This window comes from Sorex araneus, chromosome 7, assembly GCF_027595985.1.
Source record: "Sorex araneus isolate mSorAra2 chromosome 7, mSorAra2.pri, whole genome shotgun sequence".
In the NCBI taxonomy this organism is placed as follows: domain Eukaryota; kingdom Metazoa; phylum Chordata; class Mammalia; order Eulipotyphla; family Soricidae; genus Sorex; species Sorex araneus.
This window is the reverse complement of record NC_073308.1, coordinates 58,645,566-58,671,377: the sequence shown is the minus strand read 5'-3', so window position 1 is coordinate 58,671,377 and position 25,812 is coordinate 58,645,566. Positions and strand designations below refer to the sequence as shown.

The window sequence follows — 25,812 nt, the reverse complement described above, 5'->3', positions numbered from 1 at the left end:
TTAATGAAAATCACCTGGGTACTTACGATGCTGATTTTTAAAATCAGCCTTTCACCGTTGGTGGGTAAGTGCAGCCTCCCTGTGTTGGGACTCAGGTAAGGTGGATGGGGCGTGGAGAGCGAGTCCTGCAGCAGGCCTGGCGTGGCTCCCCAGGAATGACTGGGAGTGGCCCTAAAAGCAAACACAATCCCGAAAGGGGATGGAGTAGACACCGGAAGTTTTCAGCAGGGACTTCGGAGAAGGTGAGGCACAGTGTGACCCAGAGCGCCCAGGAGTCCCAGGGAGCTGATGGAAGACCGAGTGGGCCCCGTGGCAGGCCCAGAGGGCTGGGCTCAGGAGTGCCAGGTGAGGCAGCTGGGCATGGGGCCACTTTCTTCATTGACAGTCACATGTGGGGAACAGACACAGCCAGCTCGGGAGGGCGTGTGCTTCCCAGTCCTGGGGGAAGTAGACAGCAGCTTGCCTGTCTGCACTGGGAGAACTGGTTCTCTCCATTCTCTCCCCCCAGTCAGGCTAGTTACAGGGGGCCACACTAGCAGCCTGGAAGCCCTAGGAAGTGCCTCGTTTCTCTCTGAGGGGCCATATTTTCTGCAGGTAAAGCTACTTGGGGGTTCACGAGTGCCAGGTTGCTTTTTGATTGCCTGTATGCAATCAAATGCCTGTAGCATTATCTGGGTGTCTACACTCAGTATTTTCTAACTCTTAATAAAAGTACCTTGGGCTGTAACTAAACTGAGGACTGAATAAATTTATAAAATCGTGCTTGCAGCAGAAGCCCTAGTACAGCAGGTAGGGCACTTACCTTGCCACAGCCAACCCTGTTGTGGTCCCCATGGAGTGATCCCTGAGCACAGAGCCAGGAGTAAGCCCTGAGCGCAGCTGGGTGTGGCCTAAAAGCCAAATAAATGAAATAGTCAGTTTTGTTTTTATGTCATGTTTCACCTTTACTGGGAATCCAGTAGGAGAGGCTTCTTTAAAGAGCATTGTGGGTATTTTTTTTCTTTGCCAGAGTGGGATGGACAAGAAAGGGAAGTACAGCTCAGTTGAGACCATCCTTCCTCCAGGAAGCAGCAGGTCCAGCCACTAAACTGTCACACCGGACTGCTCTTAGTCTATAGAAAATCTAACATGTACCATCAAGTGGAGATAACCAGGAAAGCTTTTTGCTGAGTGAAATAATTCCATCACAAGGAAACGGGTACTGTATGATTGCACATACATGAGAGAGTCTTGGAGACTCAGAGATGGACTAGAGAGATAGTACCAGGGTTAAGGCACTTGTATGCGGCTGCCCCTGGTTCAAATCCCCAGTATCACATAGGGTTCCCCAAGCACGGTCCGATTGATACCTGCGCACAGAACCAGGCATAAGACCTGAGCTTCGCCAGGTGTGGCCCCGAAACAAAAACAAAACATTTCACTGAGACAGTAGACTGGAGGGTGGGCTACCTGCAGCTGGGGGTGAGGGGTGGGGCCCTGCGGAATTCATGGGGGGTAGCACCTGGGAAGAAGCCTAGGTGCTGAGGCTGGAGGGGGATGATGGCCACGCAGCAAGGGACATACCTGATGCACAGCACTATTTCCCCCCCCCTTTTTGGGTCACACCCTGCAATGCTCAGGGGTTACTCCTGGCTCCGAATTCAGGAATCACTCCTGGTGTTGCTCAGGGGATCATATGGGATGCCAGGGTTAGAACCTAGGTCGGCCACGTGCAAGGCAAGTGCTCTGCCCGCTGAGTACATACCATCGCTCTAGATCATGACTGTGGGATTCTTGAGGGTTCTGTGGACTCAGAAGCCCCACGCCTCACCTAAGGACAAATGGAAGGACCTTCAAAACCCTGAAAATGCCTGGCTTCCCCTTGTGGGTGCGGGATGATTGCTCTTAGCCGGCTTCCCACACCAGCCTGAGGCCCTGCGACAGCGCAGGAAGCTCTGTGGCCGTCACTCACTTCCTGAAGGGGAAATGTCGCATGTGAGCAGCAGGAGAATTTTCTTTATTTTTCTTAATTTATTTTTTACTCGAGCAGGCACAGAGCTATTATTTTTTAAAAATTTATTTTCACGGGGCTGGGGCGTTTGCCTTGCACGCAGCCGACCTGGGTTCCAATCCCAGCATCCCATATGGTCCCCTGAGCACTGCCAGTAGTAATTCCTGAGTGAAAACCCAGGAGTAACCCCTGTGCATCGCCGGGTGTGACTCAAAAAGAAATAAAATTATTTTCACTACATTGGTATGTTTTTGTTTATTTATTTATTTATCTCTCTATTGCTTTTTGGGTCATACCCGGCAATGCACAGAGCTTATTCCTGGCTCTGCATTCAGGAATTACTCCTGGCAATGCTCAGGGGACCATATGGGATGCTGGGAATCAATCCGGGTTGGCCGCATGCAAGGCAAATGCCCTACCCGCTGTGCTATCACTCCAGCCCCACAGCAGGAGAGTTTTGATGCACTCATGGGAGTGCCTCAGTCACAACAGGGTCCCGCCTACTGCGACCAAGTCCTAAGGCTTAAAACACAACTCCTTGTGTTTCCCTGAGTGGCAAGGCAAGCTTTCTCAGGAGTCATCTCATTCTTGGAAAAGACGGTCCACAATGGCCCTTTCCCGGACAAAGCCCAGAACTTGGAGTGTCTCTCCTCAGGAAAGGACAGAATGAGCCACAGCCGGGCCTGCAGTTCCCCCGGAGGTCTCCCTAGACAGAGAGATCATCTCTGGTATCTGAGGAAGTTTCCGCTCACTTCCTTTCCTCCTTTCACTGTCACCTCCTCTTTCACAGATGCTGCATGTTCTCCTTTGGGAGGAGGACACCCTGCCCCAGCCCCAAATACTTGGAGTTCACGGTCCCAACAGAACCTTGAACGAGGCCTTCCCTTCCACTCCAAATAGCACCTCCGCTGGCTCCTAAGTGCTTTCCCCGTCTGAGGGAAACCTTTCATTGGCTGGTGAGAAGATAATGGTGGTCCCCCTAAGTGGTTCCATTCCTTAGCACAGTGGCCTCTTTATCAAAGGATTTATTCATCTAGAGGGATTTTTTTTTTCAATTTAAAAATTGGACAAATAGCACAGGAGGTAGGATGTTTGCCTTGCACACAACCATCCTGGATTCAATTCCTCCGTCCCTCTCGGAGAGCCCTGCAAGCTACCGAGAGTATCCTGCCCACACTGCAGAACCTGGCAAGTTTCAGTGGTGTATTTGATATGCCAAAAACAGTAACAACAAATCTCACAATGGAGATGTTACTGGTGCCCGCTCAAGCAAATCGATGAACAACGGAAGGACAGTGCTACAGTGCTACTTTTAAGTTAAATTTTTTTTATTTTATAAAGTATTTCACAGTATTTGATTACATTTAATATTCAAACACCAATCCCATCACCATTATACCTTCCCACCACCACATTTCCGGATGTTTCCATCCCGAACCCCAAACCCTGCCCCAAAGCAGAACCAAAATAAAATATTTTGTATTGTTTGTTATGAAAGACTTGCGGAAACTTGAAGTGCGCTTTCCAAGGAGAATTGTAATTGGCTAGTAAAAGCTTTCCTCGGCCTTTGGGGGAAAACCTTCCCGGGAATGCCTGTCTCTGGGAGAGTGAAATGAGGCAGAGTCCGTGATCCTGAACACCGTCTATAGTTCAAAGCAGGTCCTGCCTCTCCTTGGCCCTGTTTGGGGACTGTAATCGGGTCATTTCTGGCAGTTGTTTAGAGGCAGATGCTTTTTAAAGAAATAGCGAAGGGGTTGGGAGGGGGTTGGGAATCCACCCAGATGTCCACCCGCCTTTGCCTTCATTTCCTCTCTGAATTTTCCTTTGCTGCCCACACGGCTTTGTAGCTCTGTGGTATCAAGTTCCCCTGTCCACTGAGCTATTGCGAAAGAGAGAGAAAATCCCCTTTCTTTTTTCACTTTTCGAATCTTCTCGTCCTTTGTCAAGCCATTACCATTTTTCATACGCCTAATGTTTCTATCATGAAAAGCAGGCTTGATTCTTAGTGCTTCATAAAATAAATGTGGGCACTCCCTGGGCACTGCTACCAGGGCAGCACAGTCCAGGACTTTAAAATGTCAGACCCTAGCTGGAGGCAGGGTGCTTGCCTTGCATGCTGTGGACCCAGGTTCGGTCCCAGGCATCCCATATGGCTCCCCCAACCCCACCAGAAATGATCCCTGAATGCAGACCCAGGAGTAAGCCTTGAGCCCGCAGGATGTGGTCCAAAAATAAAAAGAGCCTGTGTTTCAGTGTGAGTGCAAACAACAATGAAAAGTGCAATGAGCCAAGAATGCCAAGGATGGTCTAATGATGAGGAGGAGGAGGATAGCTAACCATGAGCTCTTCCTGGATGCCAAGCATTCTGTGAGGGACTCCATGAAGAGCCTAGTTTTAATAAGAGAAAGGAACTGGCATTGGAAAGTGCCCCATGCTTGAGCTATTACTAATCATCATTTAACTTCCTTCTTGGACTTAAAACTGCAAATGACATAATTTCAGACAAGGATGTTTTTGCTTAAGAGTTTCCTGTGAGCTTATAATACTTAAATGATGCCATGCACCTGAGCAACATTTGTCCAAAACTGAAAAAAAGGGTGCTTCTTCACATCACTGTATCACTGTCATCCCATTGTTCGTGGATTTACTCGAGCGGGCACCAGTAATGTCTCTATTCCTCCCAGCCCTGAGATTTTTTTTTTTTTTTTTTTTTTTGCTTTTTGGGTCACACCCAGCGATGCTCAGGGGTTACTCCTGGCTTTGCACTCAGGAATTACTCCTGGCAGTGCTTGGGGGACCATATGGGATGCCGGGGATCGAACCCGGGTCGGCCGCGTGCAAGGCAAACGCCCTACCCGCTGTGCTATCGCTCCGGCCCCTCAGCCCTGAGATTTTAGCAGCCTCTCCTTACTCGTCTTTCCCAACAGTTGGAGGCTCTGTCAGGGTCAGGGGAATGAGACCTATTGTTACTGTTCTTGGCATATCGAATACGCCACAGGTAGCTTGCCAGGCTCTGGTGTGCGGACAGGATACTCTCAGTAGCTTGCCGGGCTCTCTGAGAGGGACGGAGGAATCAAACCCAGGTCGGCCACATGCAAGGCAAACGCCCTACCCGCTGTCCTATCACTCCAGTCCTTTACATATTGATCGAAAAACTCTTATTAAATCCCTGCTATGTACAAGGTACTGGGTAGGCATTGAGGATGCGGTAGGAAGCTAAACCAGTTCTGGATTCCTGTTCAGGGCCTAGTGAGAGACAAGCCCGGCTTTTCAGGTGAGAGGCCAGTTACAGACGGAGCTCAGTGCCCTGAACTTGAAAGGAAGCGTATCTAGGCCAAAAGAGAAAGGAAGCGGAGACCGGGAAGAGCAGTGTGGGTCTAAGAAAGACATTATTTTATTTTTGACTGCTGGAATCTTTATTCTGTTCCAAAGCAAAATGCCAGCCTGACTGCACCGTGGACCTGAGGGTCACAGGACCTGGGGAAGCTGCCCCCAAAATCCCATCTGTCCCAGGGCCGGCCCTGGCTCTGGGCAGAGAGGGATTCTGGCTCTGTGTCTTTTGTGTTTTGGCTTCTGGGTTCACACCTGGTGATGCTCAGGGTTACTCGTGGCTCTACCCTCAGGAATTACTCCCGGAAGTACTCATATGGGGTGCTGGAGCTAGAACCCCGGTTGGCTACGTGCAAGGCAAACGCCCTCCCCCCTATACTATTGCTCCAGCTCCACTGCTCTCTGCTTTGAGCTCGGCCCAGGCCAGCCGTGGGGAGCCAACCGAGCCTGCCTGAACAACCACGGGAGGCGTTGCTGGGAGCCTGCGAGTGACTCCTCTGGGTTTTCACCTCCCGAGAGGGGGTTTTCAGAGGAGGATGCTTCTTCCCTTTTCTGTGAGGGGAAATTCAGTCACGACATGCCAGAGGAGCCGGATTTTCAAGTGAGACTTCACCACAGCAAATGCAGGGAGGGGAAAATGAAGTACTTGGGGTCCTGGAAGCCAGGGGAGGGAATGTTTGAAGAAGGAGGGAGAGGCTGGCACTGCCCTGGGCTCTGACAGGTCCGAAAACATGAGGAACAACAAAGAGCGGGGGGGTTAAAGCTCTCACAGAGGTCCCTCGGCACTGTTTAGCAGAGAGGGCAGAGAAGGGAAACCGGAAGAGAGCGAAGACCGAGCAAGGAGTGAAGAATCAGAAGCAGGAAGTGCAAATGGCTCCGTCTGAAGTTGGACTGTGGGAAGGAGAGAGCGAAGCTTGAGGGAGATTTTTGTTGTTTGGTTTGCAGTCCACACGGAAGAGAACCGAGCATGTGTTAATGTGAGGGGAAACCGTTTGGAGTGACAGGAAACAGGGGGCATAGGATGAGAGAGGGGTGGGGAGAGGCGAAGAGCAGCTGGTTCCTGAGAGACAGGAGGGTGACCATCTTGACCAGACAAGGCAGGGGCGGACACCCAGCAGAAGAACCCCCTTTCCCTGGGGGCAGGAAGAGTGTGGGTAGAAGTAAGAAGTGAGAAGTGGGGGAATATCTTTTTGGGGGGTAGTTTCTCAGAGAGCTAAAAGGTGGAGTTGTCGCTGAGAGGATGAAGGAAGGCAGAGCGCGCCAACACCTGGAAAAGTGCAGGAAAGCATGGCATAGTCTTGTGGCGGGCGCAGGCTAGAGACAGACAAACGGCTGCTCTCTGCAGAAGCAGGAGGCTTCCAGCCAGCTTGGGAATTTGTCACAGAGGAGAAAACGGGAACATAAAGGAGAAAGATGGCGGGGAGTGGGCTGTAGAACTTCAACAGGGGGGCTGGAGCAATAGCACAGCGGGGAGGGCGTTTGCCTTGCACGAGGCCGACCCAGGTTCGATTCCCAGCATCCCATATGGTCCCCTGAGCACCACCAGGGGTAATTCCTGAGTGCAGAGCCAGGAGTAACCCCTGTGCATCACCAGGTGTGACCCAAAAAGCAAAAAAAAAAAAAAAAAAAAAAAGAACTTAAACAGGGTACAGCTTCAGACATGGTGACCTCATCCGCTGCTGGTGGGACGATGTGACACTTTTTGCATTTCACATAGTTTTAGAGTAAAGAAATAGTTTACATCAAGGGACAATGAAGACACACAGGGGCTGCGGGGGAGGTCAGGTCCCCTCCCCTCTGTATGGACATTACAGCAGGCAAGAGTGTCAGTGGAGCTACAAGAGTGTTATGGAGTTTGTTTCTTCCATATAGGAAATACTATAAATTTCATCACAAAGTTACTTTTTTTTTTTTTGCTTTTTAGGTCACACCCAGCAATGATCAGGGGTTGGTTACTCCTGGCTCATGCACTCAGGAATTACTCCTGGCAGTGCTTTGGGGACCATATGGGATGCTGGGAATCGAACCCGGGTGGGCCTCGTGCAAGGCAAATGCCCTACCTGCTGTGCGATCGCTCCAGCCCAAGAGTGTCATGCAGATCTCATGCTCTGTCCCTCTTTCCCTGGGGTTTGGGTGGGCACCCAGCTCTCCAAGCAGAAGTTATGCATGTTCAGATGCTCAGGGTGCGACTTCCAGTCTGGATTTTCCCTGTAAAAAGGGGAAGGAACCCTCTCCTGTGAAATCAACAAAATTTGGGTCAAGTATGACTCTCCACCCAAGGCCGAGAGAATGGTCCTTCCCTCTGTGAGCTCCCACGTTGCCTGGCGTTCGCCCCAGTCCACACAAGGTAAGGGAGAGAAGGAAAAGGATGACTGACAGACAGGGAGGCAGCAGAGGGCCGGAGGCTGGAGACTCCTTTGGAGGCGGGACAGGAGTGAGAACAAGCAGGTCCAGGCAGTGCCTGCAGGCGCTAGAGGACAACCTGGTGAGGAAGGAGCTGAAGGGCGCTGGTGATGGTGGCTCGGTTCTGTTTGCAGGGAGAGAGACCACCGTGGTCCTGGAAGGGCTTGGAGAGAAGTGGGAGTCCAAAAGCAGGTGCCAACCTCCTTAGCCATGAGAGGGAGGGGTGAGATGCCAACATGGTGGAGGGCATAGGTCAGATGGCGCCCGCTGAGACCAGTCTTAGAGGAAGTGGTTTTTCTTCAAAAAGTGAAGGAAGTGACAGGGATTCTCATACCTGAGCAGGAAGTGTTGTTCCTGGATCTGAGCTCCTTGGGCACATGCCACGCAATGCCATCAAAGACACTGGAACTTCTCACAAACAACCTCTGGGTCATCTGAGTGGGCTGGGGCAGGGAGGTGGCAGTGGACACCTGGTTGGATTCAGACAACTAATTTAAAGCTCAAAACTATCAGAGCCGAGGGGCTGGAGCAATAGCACAGCGGGTAGGGCATTTGCCTTGCAAGCGCCAGACCCGGGTTCAATTCCCAGCATCCCATATGGTCCCCTGAGCACCGCCAGGGGTAATTCCTGAGTGCAGAGCCAGAAGTAACCCCTGTGCATCGCCGGGTGTGATCCAAAAAAAAAAAAAGAAAGAAAAACTATCAGAGCTGAAGGATGGGAAGGAGGAGCCGCAGGACACCCGGGGCAGACAGGAAGGCAGGCTGGAGGGCGGAGGGGTGACGGGGCAGAGGGAGAGCTGCAGTGAACCCGGTGGGCGGGGGGAGGTGGAAGCCATCTGGTAAGCTTTGTCTTTGACAGAGCATCCCTGAAGATCATGCAGGGCTCAGGTGTGCCTCCCTGAAAATCAAAATGTGCTTGGATGTGCGGGAGGATACGCAGGCTTGTTGCTCGGTGGGGTCGCTCCCAGTGGTGCTGGGGACTGAACCCAGGGCCTCCCCAAATAGAAAACCCTGACGTCATCTTCCGGACCACTAAGTTTTGGTGGTTTTTTGTTTGTTTTGTGGCGGGGATGGGGACAGATGAGATAGGCCACCGCCTGCATACCCAGGGACTATTTCTGACTATGTGCTCAGGAGTGACCCCTGGGGTTGCGCTGGGGACAGTGCACAGGACTGAACTGGGCGGGGTCAGTGAGCTCCAACACCCGTGAGTGAAATCCCCCTGTACTAGTCTCAGGCCTCGAAGTTTTTTCTTAAATGACTAATTTTGTCAATGTTCTCTTTTAAAAAAATATGCCCTCAGAATGGTTTTGTGTGAAAGAGATTATTCAAGAGTTTGCTCTTTTTTTTTTTCTTTTTGGGTCACACCCAGCGATGCACAGGGGTTACTCCTGGCTCATGCACTCAGTGCTCAGGGGACCATATGGGATGCTGGGAATCGAACCCGGGTTGGCCGTGTGCAAGGCAAACGCCCTACCTGCTATGCTATCGCTCCAGTCCCCCGAGAGTTTGCTTTGACCTTAGGATTTAATATCTAAGTTACTGATTTTTTTGGGGGGAAGGGGCTTTTTGGATCACACCTGGTGATGCACAGGAGTTACTCCTGGCTCATGCACTTAGGAATTACTCCCGGTGGTACTCAGGGGACCATACGGGATGCTGGGAATCAAACCCGGGTCGGCTGCATGCAAGGCAAACGCCCTACCTGCTGTGCTATTGCTCCAGCCCCTGCAGTAGTGATTTTAACATATGTGTTTCTGACCTGTTTATAATAATCAGAACAATCAGAATGGTAACATGACTTTTGGCACTGTTTTTTTTTTTTTGGTCTATCCTTTTTTACAAGCTGATCCAACTAAGTGTCTTCAATGGTTTAGACAGTGTTTATAAATACACAACCCTTTCTATCCTCAGTGTCTCGGCTGTCTGACTTGTCAAACTTCCCTGAGTCTTTAAACCACTCCCATATTACTAAAAAGGGAAAAACCTGTTTTTATTTGTTTGGCGACTACACCCAATGATGCTCTGGGTTATTCCTGGTGGGGCTATGTGGATCATATGGGACTGAGCCTAGCTTGGCTGCCTGCAAGGCAAGTGCCTTACTCGCTGTGCTATCTCTCTGGCCTTGGAAAAAAAAAAAGTGGGGTGGGGGGAATCTTAGAAATTAGCTACTGAGGGCCTTTCCCCTGCAGCCTCTGAGCCGGCTGGAGTTCCCGGGCCGAGCTCCAGACACGTGCGAGGGGCCAGCTGTGGACTTCAGCCAGATGTGGTCCCAGGATGACTTGAAAGAAGGGCATCCTTGTCCCTCCTGAAGCAGTAATTAGTGATGGCCTTCATCAGAGAGAACCGCACCTACAGTGGGGCTTCAGCCACCTGACAGCTGTGTGATTGACTGTAATATATGTCGTCATTTTGTCATGTAAGTCCTAGAAGCTGCAGCTCAGGTTGCTATAGTGAAATCAAGATTTTTTTTTTGGTCTCTGCCCATAGTCCCTGCCTGAGCTATTTAAGTCATCCTTAAGGGTACAGAATACCTCTAGTTCTGTGTTTGGTTCCTTGATGCTCAACAACTAAATCCCTTAGAATTTTCCCAGGTGAAAACTGTCTTGTACTAATGAGAACCGGTCACCAGAAAGACTAAGCAATTTGGGAATTGAACCCGAGCTCCTTATTCTCCAGAGTGATTGGGCTGGATAATGAAAGTCTCAGTGGATGGGATTGGTGAGCAGAGAGGGGCATATCTCCGGTGTGGAAGCTTGCTACCCCTTCCCACGTACTTTGTTAGAGACATTGATAATGTCTCGATGTTTTCTGTATCTTTACCATAATTATTTCAAATAAACTGTTCAAATAGCAAGTAAAAAAAAAAAATTAGCTACTGAGGGGCCAGAGTGATAGTACAGTGGCACTGAACTTGCCTTGCATGCAGCCAACCCAGGTTCAATCTCTAGCCCAGACCCCACCTCCCCTTCCCAAACCCTCAGGAGTGACTCATGAACTCAGAGCTAGGAGTAACTCCTGAGCACCACCGGATGTGATCCCCAAAATAAAACAAGGAAATAAAACCAATAGTCACAGATTTCTTAGCACAAAATATGCAAGTCCTTATTGTAAGTCTTTGAGAGAGGGACTCCAGGAGTTTATTTGGGCCAGGCGTGACTGTCTGTATGGCGAGCAAGAACCTCCTGGCTTTAAGGGCACCTGTGCAGCAGCAACATTTGAGCATCCCTGGAGACCAGCCTGGTGAGAGCAGCAGGGACATGGGCCATTCTGGCCCGTGCTGGTAGCTGGTAGACAGAGGTACCTGGGCCTTTCTGGAGCGTAAGGGGTGTGGAGCAGGCGAAGAGAAAGGCCTGGATTGAGGGTAAAATTCTGGTGTCAAGTCTCAATTCTGCCATCTGCATGTTGTGTGACATATTCTCCTGGATAAAGGAGAGGCAAGAAGGCTGAGGTTTCTCAACCTTTAATCTCAGGTGGTGATGACCAACTTTAACGACAGATAGGTAAGGTTCATAAAATGTCATTTATGACTCTTACAAGTGGCCAGATTTTTATTTATTTATTTAGTTAGTTAGTTAGTTTGGGGGCCACACTCAGCAGTGCTCAGGACTTACTGCTGGCTCTGCACTCGGGAATTGCTTCTGGCAGGTTGGGGAGGGGAATTATCCGGGTGCCAGGAATGAAGCAGGTAAGCCCCCTCCCCTCCCCGTTATACTATTTCTGCATTCCAAGCGGCTGAATTCTGAAAGCGTTGTTTTCATTTCCCTTATCAGTGTATCTCACTGTCTGATGCATGCATACTAGATTCAGTGACCATGTAGAAATCCAGTCTCAGATTTTATTTTATTATTTTTTTTTTAGCAACTTACTTGGAGAAACACAGACGAATGCAGCCCTGGAGGAGCAGGTTCTAATCTTAGCTCTAAGAAATCTTCCCACCACTCAGATGGTGAGGGGATGTCAAGGAGGGTCACAAGACTGAGGGGGAAAAAAAATTCAGATTGCTCATCTTGCAAAATCTTGCTGCCTTTTTCCCGATGGATGATCTTTCAGTTCTTTGCAGGCCCAAAGACAGTGGCTACAAATCGGGTGAGCGAAGACAGGTAAAAGGGGGTGGGATGAGCAGCAAACGCGGACTCGCAGGGACGGACAACAGCGCGGGAGAAGAAACGGAGCTGGACGGCTTTGGAGGCCCCTGACTTTGGGGAAATAGGGCTGAGTGAGTGGCCTTTTCACCAGTTGCGCAATTTGGCATCTGCGACCGGGGAAGCCCCACGTGAGCGCAGCTGGCATCTCGGTTCTCTTTTCCCTGCCCCGCGGCAGGCACCCACCCAGCAGAACCCACGGGCGCCGAGCTGGCCCGCGGGCGAGGGAGACCGCGCGGGCGCGGGGCACCGGGTCGTCTGAGCTGGCATCACGCGTGCGACCCGGTGTGGGCGTGTGGGCACCCCGGGAGCAGCGGGCGCTCTGCAGCGCGCATTTTGCGTCTGGACTCTCTTGCGGGTGTCTCCCCAGCAGGCCCCGTCAGTCCAGGAGCAGGGAGAAAGCGCGGTTTGGAGGCGCTGCGGCGGACACCCCAGGTAGGTCCAGGCGGGAGGCGCTGGGCATCCCGGCTCTGCGCTCGGCTGCACCCGGACCCCAGCTGGGCAGCAGGACGCGGGCGGGGAAAGCCCCCACCCCTAGCCCCTCATCCCCCAGCCTCTCCCGCCCTAGAGCATCCATTCCCGCGACCCCCGCGTGCTGCAAAGGCTGAATGTTGGAGGGGCGGCTGCACTCCCCGTTCCCGCGGGCAAGGTGGGATTTCTGGGTCTCAGGAGGCTTGGAAGAGGGGCAGGATTTGGGACCTGGAGCCCAGCACTGTCGAACCCGCAGCCCGAGGCATGGTTGTTCGGTCAGACTATCAGGTTAGAAAAGAACGTCGAGCACTGAAGCAGAACCAGATTCTTAGTTAAGACTCTGGAGTTCCCCCTAATTGTACTTGAATTTCTACCATGAGAACTCTTGTTCAGATCGTGTTTAATCCTGCGGAGCATAAAGCTAGTTCCTGGGGTGTCCGCAGAGCAGCTGCAGGGGTTCAGATGCTTCTAAGTTTGTGAGGGGTCTTGTCTGTATATCATGTCTCTCCCAGATCTTTGCAAAACAAACCGGTGAACAGGACGCTCTGACTTGAAAATAGAGACCGTGAGAAGGAAGTGGCCAGTGATTATTTGCAAAGGAAGCATTCATTGGTATTTTAGGTTCTTCCTGTTCTGAAAGGGAGAGGGGGTATTTATCATTTATTCATTTTCTGAAAGTTACCCCAAGCTGACAGCTTTATCCATTTATTTCCCCTTTTACTTAAGAACAGGATTTGGTTGTTAAGTATCTTTTTTTGGCTTTTTTGACTGAGCTTGACTCACAGCCACTGGTCATATAGCAGAATCATCCGGAGAAGGGCAGTTTGGTTCTTTGTGGGACTGTCACAGAATAATCATACACCCTCGATGCTCTGGTCTGCCTCATGTCCAGGTTTTATGTGCCTGGGTTTATTGAGACCTGGTAGAGTCGGTGATTCCTCCACCACACTGTATCGAGTTAGCAATTTTATCCTAAATATGTTGGGGGTGACCTTATTCCTTCCCAACAGTAAGTAAGCTTGCTTGTCAAAATTATTTCACCATTTAAAGTTTCACTTCCTTTTTTCTTCAAGCTGAAAAGCTACTGCAGAGTTGTTGACTGTGGTCTTTTTTCTTTTCTAGTATTACAGTAAAAAAAAAAAATACTCTTTGGCCCTTCTTACAGCCTACTGATTTTTGTTTGTTTGAGGGCCTTTCTCTGTGGTGCTCAGGGCTTCCTCCTGGCTCTGCACTCAGGAATCCCTCCTGGTGGGCTCAGGAGACCATATGCAGTGCCAGGATTTGAATTGAAGTCAACTGCGGGCAAGGCAAATGCCCTACCAACCTGTTCTTGCCAAGTTCCTTTTTCCATATTATTGAAGACCATATACTTAGAAGAGTTTCTCTCAATGAGAATCTATGAATAAAAAGTCAGTTTTAAGTCTTTCAATGTCTGGGTAGACGGGTACGTTTTCTCTGCCCTAGAAGGTTATTTTCAGGCAAGAGGTTTTGCTTTCTTTATTGCATGGACTCCAATATGCATTTGTAATCGGGGGCTTATGCTTTTCTTCAGTTCTGAAAAATTCTTATTCTCTCAGTATATGAGACAGATTGGGCTGTCTCTTCTCTCTTTCTTTCCCTTCCCCTTCTTCCCCCTCTATTCCCATCCTCTCTCTTCTCTCCCTACACTCCGCCTTTGTGCTCAGGGATCACTTTTGGCGTGCTCAAGGGAGCATCCGTGGTGCCAGGGATTGAACCTGGTTGGCCAAAGGCAAAGGAAACTCCTTACCCACTGTCTCACTGCAGCCCCCCTCGATTCCTTACAGATTTCAGGTGAGCCAGCTTTCAGCTGGGTGAGATTTTTGGGCCAGAGGGTGGAGATGTTTCAGGTTCCTACTTACGTCAGGCTCACTCTCTCCCTGCCCATGGCCTCATGGAGAGAGTGCTTCAGTTCTCTATTGGCCATTGGGCATGAGAGGTTCCCCAATTCCCCTCACCCATTCACCACAGTCCTAATAACCCTGACATTCATTTCTGGTTACGGTTTCACTCTGAGCCACAGGGTTTAAACTCCGCTGGATCAGAAGCTCACAGCACTTTGTCTCTAATGCCTGTCCTTTCCCAGGCCCGGCACTAGAAGTCCTCCCTGTTCTGGCAACATTCTGGATTCTCGAAGCAGATGATACTTTCCCTGCTGTGTCCAGACCCACGTCTCTCATTAGCGAGGCATCAACCCAGTCACTTAGTCACTGTCCTTAGTCGCTGTTCTTTCCTTTCTTGGTGTCTTCCTTACATTGAGTTATCTGCCCCATGCTCTAAAGTACTGGAGAAACCGGAAGGGAGATGACATGTCAAGTGATAATGATGAAAATGGTATGCTTAACTAAGATGGCTTCTGGAATACTAGTGCTCACAGCAGCTGCAGAAGAGAAAATTGTCTTTAGGAAAAGATCAGGGATGTAGCAATAGTACAGCAGATTTGCCTTGCATGTGGCTGACCTGGGTTTGATCCCTGGCATCCCATATGGTCTATCAAGCAGAGAAATTCAGGGGTAACTTACCCCTGAGAACTCCCTTGTATGGCCAAATATATATATATAAATCAATAAATAAATAAAGTGAGAAAGAAAGAAATAAAAGAAGGGAGAAAGAAGGAAGGAAGGAAGGAAAGAAGGAAGGAAGGAAAGAAGGAAGGAAGGAAGGAAGGAAGGAAGGAAGGAAGGAAGGAAGGAAGGAAAGAAGGAAGGAAGGAAGGAAGGAAGGAAGGAAGGAAGGAAGGAAGGAAGGAAGGAAGGAAGGAAGGAAGGGAGGGAGGGAGGGAGGGAGGGAGGGAGGGAGGGAGGGAGGGAGGGAGGAAGGAAAAAATCACATCAACTCAGAATTAAAATTTCTTTCTACAAACAATTTTGTTTTTGTTTTTTTTGGGCAATGCCCAGGACTTACTCCAGGGATCAAATATATTTCACAGCTTGTAACTTCAAAGGACTCCAGCGATGCTGAGGAATTTAAATGGTTTTAGTATTAAATTCTTAATTTAAAAATTAAAAATTCTTAATTTTGGGTTACAAATTAACCATAAATAACTTTTATTTATTTATTTATTTATTTATTTATTTATGAAAGCCATGGGGGTTAAAGCCTTTTCCTGGGATGTGGCTACCACAATTTGATCCCCAGAACTGCATATAGCTCTCTGAACACTGTCAGGAGTACAGAGTCAGGAGTAAGCTCTGAGCATAGCCAGGTGTAACCCAAACCATGCCCCTCCACCCAAAAAATCCCCACAAAATTGGAAGTTATGGCTTTATTAATAAATCAATAGATTCCCAGTTGTGATAGATAATTCTTTTTGTTGTGGTAGGGGTGTTGGGGTCACATACTTGGCAATGTTAGGTGGTGCAAAAGATTGAACTTGGAGCTACACTCATCCAAAGCAGGAGTTGTGCCACTTAAAGTTCTTTAAGAGGTGCTTGGTCACTCCCATTGGTGCTCAGGGTTTACTCCTGCCTCTGTGCTGGGAGTCGCTGCTGGAGGGACTTGGAGGACCATATATGGTACTGGGGATCAAATCCGGGTCACTTGCAAGGCAAGTACTCGCCCCACTGCACTGTCTCTCCAGCCCTGATATTCTTTTTCTGTCCCTTTCCTTACATTCCTTCTGCTTCACTGGTGTTTCCTGCAGCCATGGTATCTGTGCATGAGTGTACCTGCGCGTGTACCTGCTCATCTGCGTGTTCTGCCTCTGTGAAACGCTTTCTCGAGAACTCAATGACCATAGGCGGTCAAACACAATCACTCATTTGAGCCTTTGCCCTCTGTAGGTTGAACTACTGGACAATGCCACGTGCTTGGTGGACACTGTGGACATTGGGGGCCATCCTCATCCTCTCCCAAGGAGGGGTCCCCGATCAGACTACCCTATCTTGTGACCCCAGTGGCATCTGTGATGGCCGCTCTAGAGACTTCCACAGCATTCCCTCTGGGCTCACAGCGGCAGTGAGAAGCCTTGACCTGTCCAATAATAAGATCGCCTCCGTGAGCAAGACTGACCTGCAGGGGTGTGTGAACCTCCAGACTCTGAAGTTGAGGGTCAATGAAATAACCAGCATAGAGGAAGATTCCTTCCATCCTCTGGGGCTTCTTGAACATTTAGATTTATCCTATAACCAACTATCAAATTTATCATCCTCCTGGTTCCGGCCCCTGTCTTCCTTGAAATACCTGGATTTACGGGAAAATCCTTATCAGACACTTGGGGCAATGCCTCTTTTTTCTGCTCTCACCCACTTGCGAGTCCTGAGAATCGGGCAGAGCTCTACCTTCACGAAGATTCAGAAGACGGACTTGGCTGGGCTGATGTTCCTTGAGCAACTGGAGATCGAGGCTTTCAGACTGCAGACATATGAGCCCACGAGCCTGGCATCCGTGCAGCGTATCCGCCACCTGACCCTTCACCTGAAGCAGCACTTTTGGCTGCTGGAGATATTCATGGATCTTGTCCATTCTGTGGAATCCTTGGAGCTGAGAGGGACTGACCTGAAAGAGTTCCACTTCCCAGACCTGCCTGTCTCCAAAGGCAGTTCCCCGATGAGAAAGCTCACCTTTAGAGGCGTGGAGACAACCGATGCAAGTTTCACTGGGCTGCTGAGTCTGTTTAATCACGCCACAGGCGTGCAGGAAGTGGAGTTTGACGACTGCACCCTTGACGGACAGGGAGCCTTTTACCCCTCTGAGAGGCAGGTGAAAGCCACCAGGAGCCTGGAGACGTTAACCATCAGGACCCTACAGATCCCCAAGTTCTTCTTATTTTATGACCTGCAGAGTATCTATTCCCTCATAGGTGGCATGAAAAGCATCACGATAGAAAACAGCAAGGTGTTCCTGGTCCCCTGCTCCCTTTCCCAGCACCTCAAGTCCTTGGAGTACTTGGATCTCAGCGACAATTTAATGGTGGAGGAATACTTGAGCAACTCCGCCTGTGAGGGCGCCTGGCCCTGCCTCCAGACCTTGATTTTAAGGGCGAATCATTTGACGTCGCTGGAAAAGACTGCCACCATCCTGCTGACACTGAAAAATCTCACCAAGCTCGATATCAGCAAGAACAGTTTTCTTTCCATGCCCACAACGTGTCGCTGGCCTGAAAAGATGAACCACCTGAATTTATCCAGCACCCGGATGAACAGTCTGAGCTCCTGCCTCCCCGCCACCTTGGAAGTGTTGGACGTTAGCAATAACAACCTCCAATCCTTTTCTTTGAGGCTGCCACAGCTCAGAGAGCTCTATCTCTCCAGAAACAAGTTGAAGACACTCCCCAGTGCCTCCTGCCTACCCGCCTTGCGAGTCCTGAGCATCCGCAGGAATATGATCAATACTTTCTCCAAGGAGGAACTCGACGCTTTTCAAGAGCTGAAAGCGTTGGACGTGGGGAACAACAATTTTATTTGCTCCTGTGAGTTCCTTTCTTTCACGCGGGAGCAGCCAGGGCTGGCCCAGCTCCTCAGAGACTGGCCTGACCACTATCTGTGTGACTCGCCCGCCTATGTGCGGGGCCAACGGGTTCAGGACACGCAACTTTCGGTCTCTGAGTGTCACCTGGCAGCTCTGGTCTCCGTCACGTGCTGTGTCCTTCTCCTCTTGATCCTGCTCATTGTGGTTCTGTGTCATCGTTTCCACGGACTGTGGTACCTGAAAATGACCTGGGCCTGGCTGAAGGCCAAGAGGAAGCCCCGGAGGGCGGTCCCGAGGGACATCTGCTATGATGCCTTTGTGTCCTATAGTGAACACGACTCCTACTGGGTGGAGACCCTCATGGTCCAGGAGCTGGAGCACTTCGATCCGCCCTTGAAGCTGTGTCTGCACAAGCGGGACTTCATTCCCGGCAAATGGATCATCGACAACATCATTGACTGCATCGAGAAGAGCCACAAAACCATCTTCGTACTCTCGGAAAGCTTTGTGAAGAGCGAGTGGTGCAAGTACGAGCTGGACTTCTCCCATTTCCGGCTCTTCGACGAGAACAACGATGCTGCTATTCTCGTCCTCCTGGAGCCCATAGAGAAGAGGGCCATCCCCCAGCGTTTCTGTAAACTGCGCAAGGTCATGAATACCAAGACCTACCTGGAGTGGCCCCCTGATGAAGCACAGCAACAGGGCTTCTGGTTAAGTCTGAGAGCTGCAATCAAGTCCTAGCTTCCTCCCCAATAGGCCAGTGTCAGCCTGACGCGGGTCCTCCTGGGACCTACTTCCACCGAAGCCCATCTGACACAACAATCAGTTGCACGGACATAGCAAGTGAGTAGGACTCACTTGCTGAAACCACTAACCTTTCCAGTTGTATGGAGAGTTCTGTTCTATAAAAACTGCTAGAAGACTGGGAAGACATCATTTGAGGTGGGGTGGGTCCTCTATCCTGTCAGATCATCATCAAAATTTACTTCCATTATTACTGAAGTATTTATAGCAACTGAGCTTCTCTGTAGCAATTAGAAATGAGCAGAAACCAACAGAAGATTTCAAACCAAGCTGGTGGTTGGCTCTCTGCAAATGACCGCGGGCATTGTCGGTGCCAGTGAGAAGCCATTGTCAGTGCCCTTTCTCTACCACTGCTTTCTAGAGCAGCAGGAAAAATGTTCTGGTCACTCTGCCAAATGTGTTGCTAGGAAAACAGTGCTCCGTGCCCCATTAAACATTCCAGCATACACGAGGGTTTGTTTTCATGCCTACCAGGGATGAATTTCTGGGATTACATTGGTTGCTCGAGCTAGAGTTACTTGAGAGAAGGTCCTGAGTCCCAGAAACGCAGTGAATGATGTCTCCCTATGAAAGCAAGGAAGAGGAATACATCCACGTCTCAGCCTAGACGCAGAGGAATGACGCCTCTGACCCCCTGAGTGCCCTTCAGTCTTCCCCTGCTGTGAAGTGTAATTTGGGGTGTTCACTTACGCTTACAGTCCATGTTTTGGTCTGTTTTCTGCAGTTCTTGACTTTTCCTTCTTTGAAAAGTCTTGTCTCTAATTCTGGCACTTTCCACCTGTGGACTTGCCCTCATCTTTTGTACTTAAGGCCTCTGGAGAAACCTGTACTCTCTCTTGAATGTCACCCCTCCCCCTTTTTCCCTTCTCATCTCTCTCTGTTTCTCTAAATAAAACCATTTCACTTAAAAATAAAAGTCTTGTTTCTAATTCTAAAGCAAGACTCTCCTCCCCTTTTCCCTCTGAAACAGTACATATGTTTAACTTGATGTTTAACCAAGTACCTTTTTAGACAAATGCCTCCTACTGACTCCAATAATATTTGATGTGCAGTAAGTTTTAAAGATGGTGGCACTGCCACCACTAATGCCTACAGTCAAGATTTCATGAGTTCTTTATGGGTCTGGTGTGATTCCTGAAGCTGGGACCCATTACCTGCCTCTGGGTCTGCAACATCCTCAGCCCAGCGGGGTTGATGTGGTTACCTGGGATCTGGGGGACAGAAGGATCAGGCTTAGTGTCGCCTCAGGTCATTCACTTCACCTAACTCTCAGTGCTTTCCTGCCCTGAAAGGAGGGTGTAGACTGTCGCTATCAGTGCCCAGAAATGCCAGCAGGTCACTGAGAACATATCTTGGGTCATCATTGCCTCTGAGGGGTAAGGAGAGCAAAGAGGATCTAGATAAGGACTTTAGGTGTTTTCATGGCATGGCAGAGATGTATAGAGTCAGTGTCAGCTATTGTTATTATTATTAATATTTTCCAAGAAGTAATTAATCTCTTGATATACATTGGTTTAGAAAAAAATAAATATTTCTGTGATGGGTAACTGGTAGTGATGTAAGTGAGCGATATGTTTATAAGGGTTACACCCAGAAAACTAGGGTGCTCTGGGGGACACTTGGGAGCAGTAATGAAATATTTCCTGGGCCTGGCAGTACAAGGGACCAACAGGGCTGTGCCCTACTGTGCTCAGGGCTACAGAGTGCTCAGGGAAATATCCCACATAAATGCATCCATTAGTTGGGGTTGGCTACCTTCCCTCACTTCCCAATACTCATGGAAGCACTGGCAGTCACCCCCACAAACTAACTCCAGCATCACCATGTAAGTTCTATCACTGACCTTGCTTCAGAGACCCATAAATAAATCTCGAAAGAGATCAAAAACTGCAATTAATCTCGGACTTGCATATGACTAAACTAGACAGAGGTAAATCAAAGGGGGCAGGTCAACCTGGTGCCTGCCCAAACAGACCCCCCAGCAGCCACTTGCTTCCACAATCCAAAATCGCCGCTATACCCCCTGCATGACACCACCATCTCAGGACAGATATCACCGAAACATAATCTGCTAAAAATTCTGGTATGCAGGTTTTGTGACTGAAATCTCCAGGCTTTCTCGGGGTTGGGATGGGCTACCTTCCCGAACCTCTCTGTACTTCCAGAGGCCTTGGCAGTCATATCCTCACCTCAAAGCTGCCACCCAATTAAAAAGCTACTCCAGCCTTATCGTCCCAATAAAAATACCAAATGCCCTGAACAAACACCATGACCTCTTGGCACCTGTATTGCAGACCATAATGCACAAAAGAAAAAGGAGAGCGAGAGCAAGAAGGAAAGTGCCTCCCATAGAGGGAGGCTGGGGGTGGTGGTTAGGGGGCATGGAGGATGGTGGTAGGGAAACGGGGGACATTGGTGGTGGGAAATGTACACTGGTGGAGGGATGGATGCTGGATTATTGTATGACTGAAACCCAATTATGAACAGCTTTGCAATGGTCTATCTCATGAATATCCAATTTAAAAACTTTAAAAAAAAATAATGTGGAGTTCTGGTGAATTAATAAAATAATTAAAAAAAGAAGATATTTGATGCCAAAAATAATAATTTTAATAGTTCATAAATATTTATAATAAGACCTGATTTATACAATATTTAATTCATGCTATTATTGCCATATATAAATAATTTATTTTTCCTTTTATAATCTATGTTTGGAAAACTAAAACTAAAAATAATAAAATCTCCTGGGGAAAAAAAAAAAGTAATGTGGAGTTCATGCCCAATTCAGTCAGCTTAATCAATGGCTGAATAAATAGCAGTACTCCTACATCAAAAAATAAATAAATCCATTCATTAAGAGCATAATAGGCTATAACTCTTAGAAGCTCATTAATATGGTCCTTTTCCATATGAATTCCTGGGAGAACATTTTGGAGGAAAGAGCAGGCAGTCCATCAAACAAAATGACAATTCAGGAGAAAGAAACTGAGCAGGTGCCATGGAAATCAAATACAGGAATGGATTTTTTGCTTCACTCCTCTTTGCTACATAGAGCACACAGTTAGTTAGACTAATTTAAATATGGGCTTGATCTATGACTTGAATTTGCTTGTTTTGGGGACACACCTGGCAGTGCTCAGAGCTTACTCCTGGCTCTGTGCTCAGGGATCACTCCTGGTAGGGTGTGGGGACCACATGTGGTGTTGGGGATCGAACTTGAGTTAGCTCTGTGCAAGGCAGGTGCTGCTATTGCTCCGTCTCAATAGCATGACACCATAGATAATTGGTAGAATTATGTAACAATGTTAAAGTAATCTTGTTCTTTTTGCAAATGTTAAACAGATCCATCCACTGTAGAATTTTGGGAGATGAGATAAAAGCAAATATAATAAGAATCAGCTATTATCCCTTTACCTTAGGAATACGTTACCATTCATGTCATGTATAATTCCTCAATCATTATTAGAACATTATATATATTCTATATATAATCATAGATAGTATAGAATATACATATAGAGATAGCTTATAGTACTTTATAAAATTAAAATCAGAATTTTAAATAATTTCACTATATAAAGTAGCATTTTCTTTATACAATGAATAATAAGAAAAAAACTAAGAATATTTTTCTATTAGATTTTTTCTTGAGGTTATCTTAACAGTTTTGAACTTGAGAGTCACTCAGAATTTCATGCAGGTATCTACAGTTAGTTGGCCCAGAGTTCTAAAGGGTTATCAAATCCATACTTATGCAGTTGTCCATAAGTGACAAAAATGTCAGAGATTAACTGAAGGGCTGTTACAGAAGGAAAACTCTCTTTTCAGGAACACTTTAACTGTGATGTCTTTTATTGCTCAGTAAACTCTAATCTCAAGAGCCTTCTTTTAGTTCCTTAACCCTTGTACAGACCTAGTACATAACAAGTACTGAATTTTTGAATTGTTTGCTCAGTGGAGAAAGTGATAAGATTAAACCTTCTAATAAGTTGGATGGAACCAATCAAAGTAATGGAGCTTTGAGAAGTTTCAAAAAGGAAAATTACTGATGGGAAAAATTTGCTCCACCTCATTGGATAGAATTTGAATTGTATTAAGTTCAATTTTGGACAACTGGGGTGCTTCCATTCTGCTTCATCCAAGTGGAATGTCTTCAAGGACTGCAGAGCGTTCAGATGTCTGGTGTTATGCAGACAGTGGTGGCTGTTCTATGAATGACCAGCATTTAAAAGGAATTAACTTGCAGAGACCAACATTTCATTGTCAGCTTTACTTTCCCTGACGGTCTTCTCAAATGACAAATTTGATTCCTTCCTGCTGGACCAATTCATTCTTTCAGCAAATATTTACCGAATGCCATCTCACGCCGGGCACTGCTCCAGGTGTGGGAGATACAGCACGGAGCAAAGTTCCCTGCCTTGATGGAGGGTTAGAAGAAGAGTCACGAAGAATAACAAATACATCTAGGACTCGAGTTCAGGAATGGAGAAGCGCTTTGAAGACAATAAAAGCAGAAAACACCGAGGGGGTGTGTGTGTGTGTGTGTGTGTGTGCGCGCGCGCGTGTGTGCTTGTGTGTATTTGCAGAGTGGTCTAGAAGAGTGAGTCTTCTCTTCACTGAAACGCAGCCATGGGAAGGGGTGAATGCAGGGTAACCTCAGGAACCTCAGGGTAAGTTGAGCCCATGGGGTGGGCTAGATCCTGGAGGTCTCGGTACAATCCTCTCAATACAGAAGAGCTCTCTGATGCCTCAGCTGGCACGTGGTGCCAAGCATTCACTGCAGGAAGACCATATCCTGAAACTATACGTGACCTCACACCCTGCTGCTGCTTGGAACATGCCGAATGGACGAGAAGGTGTTGGTAGAGCTGAAGATTGCATTCGGGAAGTCCTTAGCCGACTTCCAAAGCCTCTCCCCTGTACTTCTCTTCGCTTTGTTGTTGCTGTGATGGCCAGAACTGCCCACACTCTCGGTTGTGGTGCTCATACACTTACCTCAGGTGTTCGCTGGAGATAAAACACTTGGTTGTGGTGCTGGGAGTGCCAGCAACGCTGCCTGGGTTGCACTTGGCATGTGGACCCAACTCTCAGCCTTGCAAGGCTGGCACTCTACCACTGAGCTATCCCTGGGAGCCTCCAGGAAACAATTGACCGATTAGATCATTATCAGCCAAAGTAGAGGCAGGACGTCCCCCGCGGGGTGTAAGCAAGTGTCTCATATGCATGGGCTGGAAAAGGACTGTAGTGTGGGTGGGGGAATGCCAAGAATCCTTTATTGTTTATTCCATTGTTCGGCTACTCTTTAAATTCTTTCCACATGGACAAATTACCTTCTGTGGAACACCAAATTTTATTTGGCTTTCCACACTCTTGGGGATCATGTCTCAACTTTTGAAAAGAACATCTATATTAAATCCAGGGACAAGGATTTTCTAAAAATTGCAGCATGCAACGTATTGCTTCTGGGGGCTCTATTCCAGCCCCAGTGAATAGTTAATGCCTTGAACTACCCCTATCACCACCGGTTGCCAGGCCACCAAATAACGAAGCCAATCCAGGATTTGTCCATATAAAATATGCGTGCGCTCCCAGCTAAATCTCAGTTAAGGAGGTTACTTGATATGAGCCAAGTAGCAGAAATATTCATAAATATCATTTGCAAATATAACCAATGTAATGAGTGTGTATTTCCTTTCTTTTGGTTTTTGGACCACACCTGGTGGTGCTCAGGGCTTAATCCTGGCTCTGCACTTGGGAATAACTTCTGGCAGTGCTCAGGGGACCATATGTGGTCACAAGGATCAAACCCAGATCAGTACATTCCAGCAAGAATCTAACCCCTTACACTAGCTTATTTTGGTCTTTTTGGTCAATAAATACTCACTTAAAAGCTCTTTAAAAGACCTTTGAAACATTTGGTTATCCTTATTCTTTCTACCATACCTAAGTCTGCAAACATAAATCAAAAGTTTATAACATAGTCCCCAAACAGAAAGAAAAGCACTGGGGTCACAGTGATAGTACAACATGTAGGCATCTGCCTTGCAGATGGCCTAGTAGGTTTCAATCCCTGGCATCTTTTAGGGTCCCCTGAGCACTGCCAGGAATGCTCAGGAGAAACCCCTGAGCATTGCCAGATCTGTCCCCCAAAAACAAGAAAGAAAAAAAATAACAGCAAGGGCCATGTATGAACATGTATGAACGAATAAAAATAAGAGCGAAAGGAGCGTATTGGAAAGCCCAGGTTAAGGGCAGCATGGCCTGGCTCTAAGACTTAAAGGAGGGTTGGAGCAATAGTACAGTGGGTAGAGTGTTTGCCTTGCATGCAGCAGACCCAGGTTCAATCCCCGGCATCCCATATGGTCCCCCCAGCACCGCCAGGAGTAATTTCTGAGTTCAGAGCCAGGAGTAACCCCTGAGCATTGCTGGGTGTGACCCAAAAAAGTAATAATAATAATAATAATAATAATAAGAAGAAGAAGAAGAAGAAGAAGAAGAAGAAAAGACCTAAAGGCCCTCCAAGCCCACTGTGGCTCTGTTGGAAGCCTGTCCTTGACTTGCAGCCCCAGAGGTGAGCTCGTTGCTCCCATGGCCATTGGTTAAAGCCGTGCCTTTTGGTTTGCTGAGAAACAGGGAGAGCACAGACAAGGGACGTGCTCACCACAGCATGGGCAGCTCCGTGATGTGCTCTGAAGACCCTCCCTTCCATAACTGTGGAGACCCTTGGTCAGTGGAAATCACTGTTCTTCTTTAGTAGAGATGTTTCCATCCCACTGACTCCTGGGAGAGAGACAGCAGGGCTGGGAGCAGGAGGGTGAAGACGAGTCTTAGTAGTCACCTCAAGATGGGGCAACTACCGTTTGAGACAAGAATGATATTTGGGCTTATTCACTAGGGATTCCTTAGCATCTCTGAAAATCCAGGTAGATGGGGCTGGAGCCATATGACAGTGGGTAGGGCACTTGCCTTGCATGTGGCCAACCAGGGTTCAATCCCATTTCATCCCTGAGTCCAGCAGGAGTGGTCCCTGAGTGCCACAGGGTGTGACCCAAAAGCAAACCTCCCCCCAAATCAAAGTTGCTGCTGTAAATTGACCGAGTGAGATGAGCCTAAGAGAAGATGAGACATGACATGGAATTTTCAAAAAGCCAAAATTGAGTGGGGGGAAAAATTCTACCTATTTTTTGGTACAAATAAAATCTGGAACATACTTAAATTACAACTGCACATTTGGGGCTT

At 48.2% G+C, this 25,812-nt stretch overlaps 2 protein-coding genes across 5 annotated transcripts in view; one reads left to right on the top strand and one right to left on the bottom strand.

Moving 5' to 3' along the window:
* The first annotated feature begins 11,280 nt into the window (after positions 1–11,280).
* TLR2 (toll like receptor 2) overlaps positions 11,281–25,812 on the top strand; it is a 30,053-nt gene continuing 15,521 nt past the window's right edge. Inside the window, exons 1-2 of one of the 2 annotated variants that reach the window (XM_004606172.2) lie at positions 11,281–12,303; positions 16,140–18,535. In XM_004606172.2, coding sequence (XP_004606229.2) covers positions 16,156–18,507 — 2,352 coding nt within the window. In that variant the 5' untranslated portion in view covers positions 11,281–12,303; positions 16,140–16,155 and the 3' untranslated portion in view covers positions 18,508–18,535. Of the gene's footprint in view, positions 12,304–16,139; positions 18,536–25,812 lie in introns of those variants that run through there. The other variant, XR_008631090.1, reaches the window with a different exon arrangement.
* The window catches only part of RNF175 (ring finger protein 175), a 43,095-nt gene continuing 36,312 nt past the window's right edge, over positions 19,030–25,812 (bottom strand). For 2 of the 3 annotated variants that reach the window (XM_055144829.1, XM_055144830.1), the window contains exon 8: positions 23,127–24,165. In XM_055144829.1, the coding sequence (XP_055000804.1) occupies positions 24,045–24,165 (121 nt within the window). In that variant the 3' untranslated portion in view covers positions 23,127–24,044. Of the gene's footprint in view, positions 19,135–23,126; positions 24,166–25,812 lie in introns of those variants that run through there. The other variant, XM_055144832.1, reaches the window with a different exon arrangement.